The following is an 11,751-nucleotide window of genomic DNA, read 5'->3' as shown; positions in this document are numbered from 1 at the left end:
TGGTAAATATTCTCCCAAATTGGTTTGCCTTTCAATTTATCCTTATATTTGCCCATGGAAATAGAACTACCTTTAGAAAGAACATCTGTAATACTGACAAACTCGTAAGGTCTTCAGTGAATTATCTTCACACATCTTTTAGCAATTAGTAGATATTTTCATTGTTCATACTCAACAGCTGAACAAATACTTTTTAAAACTGCTTATCTAACAACAATTTGAAAGTTGTCTCCAAACCCATCTCTTTTCTGTTTTTTTCTTTTTCTTGTTTTTTTAAAATGAGAAATATTTACAACAGTTCACCAAATCACTGTCCCAGAAACCAGAGTCACTGCTGATGTAAGGATCAGAAAGCATCAAGGGAAGCTGGGAAAAACAATCACAAAGCCCTAAAGCTCTTGGTGCTCTACCTTTTCTATGGAGGGATTAGAGAAAAACCCTCACACAAAAACCAGCAGGATTAGGCAATACCAGTTTATTGCTCAGCTGGGGATTGGATTTTTCTTTTTTTTTAGTATTGTCAGAAAATAGAACTCTTTTTTCTATTCTGGTTGATTGAATAATATAAATTCATTAATCTGGCATGGAACTCAAAGGCCTAAAAGATTGAAAAAATAGGAAATTATGCAGTTCCTACTTGATACTACAGCTGAAAAGATGGCGTAGAGCTTAATGACAGTAAATTCTTGATGTACATAAAACACAGCAAAGAAACCACAAACAATTAAACATCCTTCTCTAGCATAAAGCAGCATATAAGATGTTTTGTGTCTATAAGACTGTAGTATTTTTACTACAAGGATTAGTTACTTATCTTAAAACCAACACAAAGCCAAAAAAGCAAGCCAAATACCAATTAGCCAAATTTAAAACCAAGCTCAAGTACTATGTTCCAGTTAGGAGGGAGGAACAAATTCCCATACAAGTAAAACACTCCAGAACTGAAAGTGCTGTCGCCCAAACACACGCTGACACATCTTCAAGACAAACAGATCTAATCCTTCAAAACCAACGTTTACATGCCAAAGACTACAAGTGTTATTTTCTTTTAATTTCTTCTTTATCCTTTTTTTTTAAAATCAAAATAGAATATAATACCAAAGCAACTATCTTACTCCTTCACAGAAAGGCACAGTCTTATTTTCCTCCACCCCTGAGGAACACAGCAATTTCTGCTCAATTTCCCCATGACCACAACACAATTTTTTACCACCACATACAAAATTAAGATGACATATTCTGATAAAGACAGCCAGTTTCACCTCCAATGCTCTGTCTTAATAAACTTCTTAAAGCAATAAATACTGTACTAATAAATAAAGGCTTGATAGACACTACCTTGAAATGCAGGAAGGTCCGTCTACGATGCTCATGCCACTCAGCATAGGTTAAAAGGCTTCTGAAAAATGTTAGAAGATCTCCACGTTCTTCAGTGCTATAAAACAAAAATATATTGTTTAACACAGTCCTAATCAGATATATCAATTCTATAGCCTAAAATTCACACTTAAAAAAAATTAATACTGTTTGAATATGAAGTAGAAATGATCCAAAATAAGAATGACAAAGCTGAAAAAAGCCGAGTGCAATAACTGAAAAAGAGGTTAAAGAACACATTCCTAAACCAGTGTTTCTCATGTTAGTCTGATGTGTAAAACGTGGGAACAAAGTAGTCACCTGCAAATTCTTAGCTTGATTTTATTCTTGTTCAGCTTGTTTTCTAAATAAATTCTAAGATGTTGCATAGTAAAATCTGGACCTGCAAATTGGTAAGATTACCCAAGTTGTATCACTAACCTTCAAATATTCCCAAAATCTTTGTCCTAACCAACTAACTCTACGTGACATGTTACCTGCAGCTTTTCAAGATTAACAGTAGATTAACAAGATTGCAGCTTCAGTAGAAAAGAAGGCCTGATCACACAGGGCATCTAAACCAAAACTTTTGTTAGACAGTTAAATCTTGATGTGATCTTGTCTCCAGAGCAGAGGGGCTCCAGCCCTCTGAACATCTTCCTAACTCTCCTCTGGACCTGCTCCAACACAGGACCATGTTCCTTCTTATGCTGGGGTGAGAGTGGGAAGAAAAGATAGACATAAATATTTATTTTTTAGATTTCTAGTACGGATCAGGATGGAGAACGGAAAAGAGACACTATAAGGTGACAAACTGTCAGCCAGCCAACCACACACCCAGGGCTGTTGGGGAAAGGAGGAAAAGCTCATAAAGGGCGTGCAGTTTTCATTGAACAAATGCACCCAGAATGTTAAACTCCACCAAAACCACATGTCACCACACCTGAAGTAACATGATTATTTAACCATAAGGGTGAATTCATGTCATTGTTGATATGAAGCCACAGACTATTAGCCATCATCAAAATACACCTGGCAAGCACTGCTTTGGAAGTACAAATAAATATTTTGGTTACTAATACAGTATTTTAAAAGTTCACAAACCCTGACTGATGAAGATACTTGCCTGATGTCTGGGAATATTTCAGGAAATTAAAGTATTTAAATTCTAATGTAAATTTGACTTCTAACGTACTTTCTGTTTGAGATTAGATTCTTTTTGGATTTTCAGAACAGCTGAGAGCAGAGACTTGAGGCATTTGCAGAATGGCTGCAGCACTGGATTACCAAGTCAGTTCAGCCTTCCCAGGGAGAACTGTGCCTCCAATCCAGCTCTATTTAATATACAGGGACAGCAGACCTCAACATGTTGCATAAAGAAACTGGGAAAAAAATACATTAAGGTCATTCAGATATTGAAAATGTGAAAGAAAAGCCAAACAAGTTTTATCGTAGCCTGGAAAGAACAGCATCATTAAAGGAAGTTACCACAGTAGTCACAGCTGCCAACAAAATCAGGCCAAGATGAAAAAAATGCTGGCAGCACTGGGAAAAGTGAGTCCCTGGAACAACACAGAAACACTGATTTACAATAGATCCTTAGCTCTGGTCTGGGAGCTGTTTTTAACCACAACTCTGAATTGTACATGTCAAAGTCTACGCATTCCATAGGAACTGTGGATCCCTGGTAACAGCTGCCCACATCTCCATGCCTGGAGAACAGGTTCCACACAAACTGCACCAGGCCTTTTCAATCTCCACTTGTTTGTGGAATAGAGTAACACAAAGCTTTTTTACAAAACTCAAATTATTTTTTAAGGACTTGGCAATTTTTATAAATATCCACATTTTGACCTTGTTTTAGCATTGTTTTTAGTTTATTTCTTTTTTTGACTCAAAATAATGTTTAGGTGATGCAGCAGATGAAAATTTTCAAGGCTAGATCATCAACAGAAAGAAAAAGTTTTGTATAGAAGTTCAAAGAATCAGTATCAAATATAGAAGTTAGTCAAGCAATGTATCTGAGGATGTACTTTTCTCACATAGCACTTTCAAGAGAGAAAACTGAACTCAGTGTTTAGAAAGGAGGAATCTGTTGGCAAGAATAGCTGTCTGTAGATCCATATAGGCAAAAGAGTAAGAGAATGTATAAGAGCACCAGTTCAGTGAACTCTCACAGCATTGAATCTACCCATAAACAGTAATTCCTAATTAGCCCAAATTAGCCTAATTCCTCCTGCTGAAGTCAACTACACTAAATGCTAAAATACCAAGAAAACATGGTATAAAATAACAAGGAAGTAAGAGAGTGGATGGTAAAATTCAAGTTTGTTTTTTTCTTTTTACTTTGAAAGAATTTAGCATTACAAAAATCCACGTGGAACAGAAAACACTTGTCTCCAACGCAAACATCCATGTTACAGAGAAGTCATCCAAAACCAGCTAGAAGGATATTCAGGCAGAGAGTAACTCTGTCAGGTTAAAATCATGGGCTCTTAAAATTAGGTTAAAATGGGCTCTTCATCCAAACATACTTTCACAAAATAGCAGCAAAACACAGAAGTATGTAAGAAATCTAACTGTTGTAAAGCCTCCTTTAATGTGTTCCTCTACCTATTTTAAGGGAGAAATCTATTTTAAGTCACTGCAGAATGCAAGACTTCCTACATTAACATAGAAAACCAAAGCACCATTCAAAGCTGGGGGCAGAATTCCTGCTTCACTTCATTTGCAAGAGACCTTGCCCATGCAGCATTTAATATAATGCATATTTACTAAATCTTGCACTCTGACTTACAGATTCTGACTAGTTAGTAAAAAGAAAGAGCAATTTTCATACTGCTTAAAATCTCTATTTGCCTGAGTAATCCATGCAAAGGTTAACTCCCCCAACAATTAATGGGGTGTCAAGTCAAAAAAAGGAAAAAGGACTAATAAGAGTTTTTTTTTAGATGTTGTGATTCTCAACACTAGTAAAGTATAACATTAAGTGATAACTAGTGCCAAGGGAACACAAGTGAAATACAAAAAAGACAAATATTGTGATTCCATTTGCATGCATCTGCTATTGCCACAAATTATTAAAGAAATTCTATAAAAATATATCCATTTTTTAAAATGTACAACTCTTATATAGAGATGTACTATTTGTATATAGCAGCAGTACCTGCAGACTGTTGAATTTTGCTTTACTTAAAAAGACAATGCTCAAGTGTTCTAGCATTCCTCTGTTTTCTTCTAAAGCAGGAACTGAATGCCAAATTTTTAATTTTGCTGCTCTTAAAGAGCATTTTCTGACACGTAATATGAAAAAAAAACAAAGCCAAAAAAAATTAGAAAACTGAGGAGGAAAAAAATCCCAGCCAGGAGACAAAACAGAACAGAACTAGATAATGGATTTGGCAAGACTGGGCCAAGGAAGCGGAAGGAGAAAACAAATTGGTAGGGAGGCTGAAAATGAACAAAACAGACCAGATTCAGCTGGTCAGGAATGGAGGGAAAAATAGGGAAGAGGTAGGAATTTTAGGAACAGACTAAAGAACAAAGGCCTAGTTGGGGAAAGTCTGAAACTGGGTATGAGGGGATTACAACTTGGAAAAAGAAATGAGGAGCAGCCCAACAAGGGGATTGAGCAAACAGGCCCTGAAGGGACATCACAAACTCAGGCAATGGAGCAGAGGGTGCTCTCAAACAGGCACTGCCAGCACACACTGTGGCACACTGGAAAAATGAAATTTGAAGGTGTTGTAAGGGAACAAAATGGAGTTGTTCCCCACCCCCAAATTTCCCATATTTTTCAACCTACTGACCCCACTGATCCTATTAGCCACGTGGCTGCAAGGGTATCTGCAGACACGAAGCCAACAGGTGGCATGTGCAAAGGGAGGCTCAGAAGAAGGCACTGCTTGCTTTGTTGACAACTTCTATCATTCATAAAAACTTGTATTTATTTATTACTGGGACAAGGTGAAAAAGGAGAAGAGACAGGGACAAGACAGCATTGCTCTAGCCAGGATGAAATAAAGTCTGCCACTACTTCAACACGTTCCCTTCCAGTGTGACTATTAAATTCCAATACACTTCTGCTGTCATAAAACACTCATTAATAAAACAGGGCAATTTCCTCTTCTAAATCCCACTTCTTGAGAGCAATCAACTGTTCTTCCCAGTTACACCACGGCCTTTAGTAGGTTTTTATGGAAATCTCAAAGCCTTTAAGTAAAAAAATCAGTTTTCAGTAGTCTACTGAAGTCTGAGGTAACTCAATAGACCTCTTCCTTCACCCATCTGTTGGGCCTATCCCCTCCCTCTCCAAGACCAAAAAATAACAGAAAACAAAAGGAACAAACAAAAAGAATTAAATCAACTGCTCAGTGATAATGGATTTGTTCTCAGAACAGCTTGCTAGCAGAATTTAGTGGAATACTGCAGACAAATAATTTGATCATTTACTCATCATGTTACCACAAGAAGTTGGCATACTCCAGAAAATAATAAAAAAACAGCATTCATTTATACATTTAAGTTTTAGTATGCTAATTTTCTTAAGCCATTGTACAAATACACTGTTTCATGTTTTTAAATTATATACTTTTCAGATATTAGTGAAATAAATCCTGATGCCAATAAGAGAAAAGGAATTGAGAACTGAGAATCAGAAACAGGCAAATACTGGAGAGGGGTTCTGGATATGCACTTTAGGCATTACCCACACTGCACATCTGCAGCTTACATACACATCTGAGGAACAATTATATTAATTAAAGTGCAGTAGCTGAGATTACCATGTTAGCTTTCTCTTCAAAAAGCTAAAACACGCTATAATCCAAAGCCTGGCTCCGTTTAACCTGAATTTGTAATGATCCTTCCAGATCTTGAAAATCATGTGCCTTTCATTTTCAGGATACAGATAAAGGATAGGAAGTGTTTAGGCTGGGCTCAGGACACATCACATAAAGACACTGACTGCCAGCAATTTACATAAGAACTCAGTACTGCATTTAGGATCTCATATTCCAAACAATTAACTTGCCTTGAGCAAAAAATTCCATCTTACCTTGAAACAAACTTGCTCACATTTGAATCTTCTCTGGATTCCATTATAATGCTGAGATCACTAACAACGGCAGACACTTTCTCATTGTTCTGGATTGGAGAAGTAACAACAAAATATTTTAAAAGTTTCTCTGGCAAGGAGAAAAATGTCTGTTTACATATAAAAAAAATAGAAAAAGGTAATTATAAATGCTGGTAAGTACTATAATCCTTAAAATAGCAATTTTTAAACTATGTTTTGTGTGTGTGAACAGTTTCTTTCATTTTAAGAGTAGTATTATTATTCGCACAAGGCTTTTGGAATAATACCCAAGCCTGTCAGCATAGAGACTATATATTTATAAAGGAAGGGTCATTACATCCTTTAACATCAATCCTACTTCTTTAAGATTCTTCTCATTTTCCAACACAACCTTTAGCTGCCACATATATCAAAAATTTCACATATGGGGTTTTATCTGTTAGTTTTGGGCTGGTTTTTAAATTTTAAACCCTATAGTTTTGTCTCAAAATATTGTCCTTTTTTACAATTGCTGTTACTCAGAAATATGTGCAGGATAATAAAATTATTCTAAATTAACTAATAAACTGTTAAAGAATGAGAACATTTCTACTGGTCAGAGTAGAAATGAAGCCACAAAATAAGTTAATTCTCTTTTCTACACGTTCTTGAACACACCAAAGTAATGGATTAGATAACAGTGAATGAAAAAGCTTAAAATCATGGTTTGAAGACCATAGGAAATGCCTCACTTGAAACTTCTTACACCAAGTCACTACAAGCAAATGGGAATTACAAGAGAGGACTGCACACACATCTCAGCAATCCCTGTACTGCTTGGACAGAAGCCATGCTAACACTGCCATCAGATGGAAATCTCAAGATAGGAAAAGCAAAGCAAGGCACTACAGGGACTAGTGGATGTACTAAATAACATCAGGAAAAAATCATTTTAGGTTTAGAGCACAAGGTTCAACAGGGTGATGGAGGTGTGGAGAAGCTGCAAGAAGTCACAAGCTAATGTACCACATTCTGAAGGGATTGGTTTGCCAGTGGGGGGGGGTGGGTAACAAAATGCCATTGTGAGGCCAAATAAAAAGATTTAAATGGAAAGCTCTGGGCAAGAAAGAAACTCTATTTAAATGATTGCTTTCCCAAAAGGCTTAGACTTGTTTTTGCTGATTTTTAAGCCCATGTCCTCTCTCCTAATACCATGGAACTGAGTTAACTCTAGGGTGACTTCACTACTAGAATAAATAGCTACAGTTAACAGTGTGAAAAAAAAATATTCCTGATCTTCTGCTGCATACCAACAGACCTGTTACCTGCTGGGCACTTCCCAAAAACAGCTGTCACCTTTTACTCCTCAGGACAGGTGAAACTGGTTATAACTGCACTACCTTGTCCATGCTAATGTCATACCATGTACTTCTAGCAAACAAAAAAATTCATGCAAAAATTAGCTCAAAACTATACTTTTACAGCTGAAATGAGGATTTTTAAGTATATATACACCTGGTATTCCCTCTCATCAACATTCAAAGTAGCCCAAATTTTAGACATTAGGCAGCCAAGTGCTGCCACTCAGTGGTGTAATGGCTTTAAGCACCAATACCATTGGCAGTAAACTTAACACCGAGTAACCCCTCTGAGCCCCACTGGCACAAAAAGATATCATCATGCTGCAGGAGATGCAGCTAAGAAACATTCCAAGTGCAGTTTTATACAAGCAAATGTAAAGAGGCATCATGAAGACCACAAGTTTCAAGTCACAAATAGACTTCAGTGGTTTCTCATTCAGCTGAACTCTTGCAGTTTCAAAGGATAAAATCCACACGTGGCTGCATAAATATTCATAAATTCATAATGCAGTTTTGTAATTTATAATTATAAAAACACATAATTCATAATTCCCAAATTCATAATGTGTTTTTTCTAAAGAATAGGAAGGACATCTTTACTGTTCACTCTCAGTCCCATCACATTAAATTAAAAAAAAACAACTTCAAAGCTGAGTTGGGTCAAAGGGCCCAGCAGGCACCTGGCATAGCTGAAGGACAGCAAGTGCAAGAGCATCCTGCAGGTTAGATTTTCCAACTTAAATAATTCTGTGGTAACCATTTTGTGGCTAAACACTAAACCTGGCCTTCAGAACTATCTCGCCTGGATGCACACGGGATTCCAAAGTTGGGTCCAAATGTTAAAGAGCCAAAAAAAACCCACTGAAACTTAAACAGTTGAAGATTTCAGCTGGAAAAGGAAGCACTGACATTTGCCCATTTGAAGTTTTATTTTATAGTTTTTTTTTTTAAAAACATACATTGACCCTTACCTGCATTTCAAGAAGCTGGAATTCCAGTTGAAAAGACAGGGAGTAACACTTCCCTGATAATCTATGCTTCTGCACCATCCTGTCTTTAGCTGTTATAAAATCAAGTTAGCAAAATAATCAATTTCACTTTGATTCAATGACTACTGCATTTCTTCCTTTAAATAAAGTCATATTTAAAGTACCAACTGTTACCACTCCTCATGTAAAGAAGTTTAAAGTGTTAAAAAACTCCAACAACTAACTCCACGTTCCCTCTGTGCAAAGCACAGCAGCAGTCTGTCATTTTCCCATTAAGGACAGTATTTACTCAGAAAATATTCTGTCAATGAACCAAATCCTATTGTATTTTAAAGTAATTGTCTTTCAGCTAACAGTGAATTAGAACAGAGGTTTGCAGATGACCTGCAACCAGTATGCTCAATAAAGGGCACAAAATTACTTACTTTTTTCCACTGTTTTCTTGGAATGACTTGTGAAATGAAACCCAGTAAACTCCATTAAAAATGAGAGATCTGTTTCTAGACTTTCAAGCTGAGCTTTCAGGTCTGATGGAGATTCATGTCCTCTGGTTTCTCCCTGAGTTTCTCTTTGGAATGATTTTCTAGAATGGAAAAAAAAAAAATCAAAAGGGGAAAATACCTAGAAATACCTAGATATAACATATCAGTACAGCAATATCAGTAAATAAAAGACATTGGTAATGGGGTCTGATGGTTTTCAGACCCAAATCAGTTTTGAAAGAGTCAAGTTGCAGATCACATTGCTGGAAACAGTAAACTATTCTAACTTACATAAACCCTTCTATTCACTGCCAGGTAGGCACGCAGGTGGAAGTGTCCATTTTGAGAAATGTGCAAAAACATGCAAGAAAAGGGAACTAAGATGCCTGTACTCATCTAAGTGACATATTTTATCCAAGGAATTTACATTTACCAACATAGGGAAAGTCCTAACACAGAGGCAAAAGCTTATCCCAAACAATTTTGACAAAGAAATCCTATTAATCTAACAAATGGGAAAAATGATAAAAAGGCATACATTGACTTCAGTATCTCCTCCTCAGAAAAGAAGGTGGATTCTTGTCGGATATCTTCATACTTTTCTGTCAACAGCCTAATTTCTTCTTCCAGTGCCTGGATTTCTTCTTCATAAGCTTGAAAAGTGCTCTCGTCCATTTCTCAGAACCACTGTTACTACAAAGAACAAAATAAGGATTTTTCTCAGGAACAAACAAGGAATCAGTTTTTTAAAAACACAAATGTAACGTTAGGCAATTATTTTGAGATACAGAGCATTGCACAGTCTCCAGAGACAGAAGTTTAATCAGTATCTAATGGAGTCAAAGGCTTTAAGAACCTTTTTAATTAGTCATTATTTGATCCAGGAGTGCATCCAGCTGTTTTACATTTGCTGTAATAGAACAAGCTGCTCCACAGGTGAAAACCAATTGCAGTCAGATACAAAAATGGAACCCAGCTTTGACCAATTGACCTAATGACTCACCTGAGCAGACAAGGCACAGCTGCTCCTTACACTGTTCCTAACACAATCTGCCTTCAGAGTAAACAGCAATAAAGAGACACAAATTGCAAAGACATTTCACCAATAATTAAAAACATAAGCCTCAAAACAGTTTTCAAGAAAAATAATAATCTGACATTCAGCCTAGCTACAACACATTCAGAAGTCTGTAAAAGACATTATGTACATCAAAGCTAATGTGCTAATATTTTTGGCAAGGAAAAGCCCAATATTTAGTTTTGTGGTTTTTTAAACCACGCCTACTCTATGTGCAAGTTTCACACTAACATCGTTCAGTAAAAAGCAAAGAGGTGGAAATAAAATTTTATTCATTTATTTCATAGGAAACAGTGCCTTTATAACACACGTAAGAAAACAACATCAAAAGCACGCTTTGCATTAAAAACTTAATTAACGAATAAAGGAAGTATACACAATTACATAACCATCCACTCAACACCAGATTTTTTTGAACTGGATACAGTGAAGAAAGTCACGGTCATAATAAAGATTATGGTGTGAAAAAGAAAAACATTACAACAACCAGAATATTACCCGAGGTCAGCTGATCCCTCTTTTAACAGCAGTAACAGAAGACAAACTACTTACAGCTACTTAAACTCAAGGATTTCAATAGGCTGCAGAAGTCTCAAACACTAATTACGACTTCAAAGATCTTATATCTAGAAAAAAATGCTCTGTAATCAAGTAGAACAAAACTTTTACAAACATTTCTCCTATTATATATCATACGCATATATATTTATAAATATTTGTGCATTAACAGCACAGCTTTCACATTTCTACGTACCTGCCCGTTTACACCCCCGAGTATTTGACTTTATGCTGCCACAAGAGGAGCTGGGAAGCGCTTTGGAACGCTTGTGAGAACCGAAACGCTGCGTTCTGTGCCCGCTGCTTCCCTGCGGACCTTCAGACCACTCAGGGCGAGGCCGAAATCGCGACTCGTCCGAGGAGCCGGTGCTGAGCCGCGCCGAGGCTCGCAGGAGACACAGATGCCCCAGGGGCGGAACGGGTGTCCAAGCAGCGCAGTCGGGAGCTCCGCAAGCCCCGGCAGCCGCCACAGCCGCGGACAGCAGGCGCTGAGGGAGGAGCGGAGGGAGCCGGCGCTGAGGGGAAGGGCAGTGAGAGGTCGGAGCCGGCGCGAGAGAGGAAAGGAGCCCTCAGTCCCAGCGCGCGCGCCCCGCGCTTTTCGAACCGCGCGCCAAGCCACGAGCCTGGGCGCTACCACAGCTGCTGCGCGAGCGGGAGGTGCTGGCCGCGCCTTCCTTCCCCTCCCTGTCCAATAACAGGGCTGTTGGGGGATAATTCCCGAGTTCTTTATTATAAACTAAAGAAAAAAGCCTTGCTTTGTCGGCTGTTCCCTTATTTACGTTAATTTTTGCTCACGTCTTCCGGAAAACAGCCCTGCTTTTCTTCCCGGTTAGTCAAGTTCAAAGCATCTGCTGCCACAAGACCCAGCCCC

At 37.7% G+C, this 11,751-nt stretch overlaps 1 protein-coding gene across 4 annotated transcripts in view; it reads right to left on the bottom strand.

Annotated features, from left to right (window-relative positions):
- CENPP (centromere protein P) overlaps window positions 1-11,722 on the bottom strand; it is a 111,670-nt gene extending 99,948 nt beyond the window's left edge. Inside the window, exons 1-6 of one of the 4 annotated variants that reach the window (XM_088062090.1) lie at window positions 11,077-11,722; window positions 9,783-9,931; window positions 9,188-9,345; window positions 8,745-8,833; window positions 6,413-6,561; window positions 1,339-1,435 (exon numbers count right to left, since the gene is read on the bottom strand). In XM_088062090.1, the coding sequence (XP_087918216.1) occupies window positions 1,339-1,435; window positions 6,413-6,561; window positions 8,745-8,833; window positions 9,188-9,345; window positions 9,783-9,919 (630 nt within the window). In that variant the 5' untranslated portion in view covers window positions 9,920-9,931; window positions 11,077-11,722. Of the gene's footprint in view, window positions 1-1,338; window positions 1,436-6,412; window positions 6,562-8,744; window positions 8,834-9,187; window positions 9,346-9,782; window positions 9,938-10,032; window positions 10,050-11,076 lie in introns of those variants that run through there. The other 3 variants (XM_088062088.1, XM_014251586.2, XM_088062089.1) reach the window with 3 other exon arrangements.
- Window positions 11,723-11,751: the final 29 nt, after the last annotated feature.

Source organism: Pseudopodoces humilis, chromosome 13 (assembly GCF_049639895.1).
Source record: "Pseudopodoces humilis isolate 2021_Gansu_Grassland_sample_001 chromosome 13, ASM4963989v1, whole genome shotgun sequence".
In the NCBI taxonomy this organism is placed as follows: Eukaryota; Metazoa; Chordata; class Aves; order Passeriformes; family Paridae; genus Pseudopodoces; species Pseudopodoces humilis.
The sequence above is the reverse complement of the archived record's forward strand: the minus strand, read 5'-3'. Positions and strand labels throughout refer to the sequence as shown.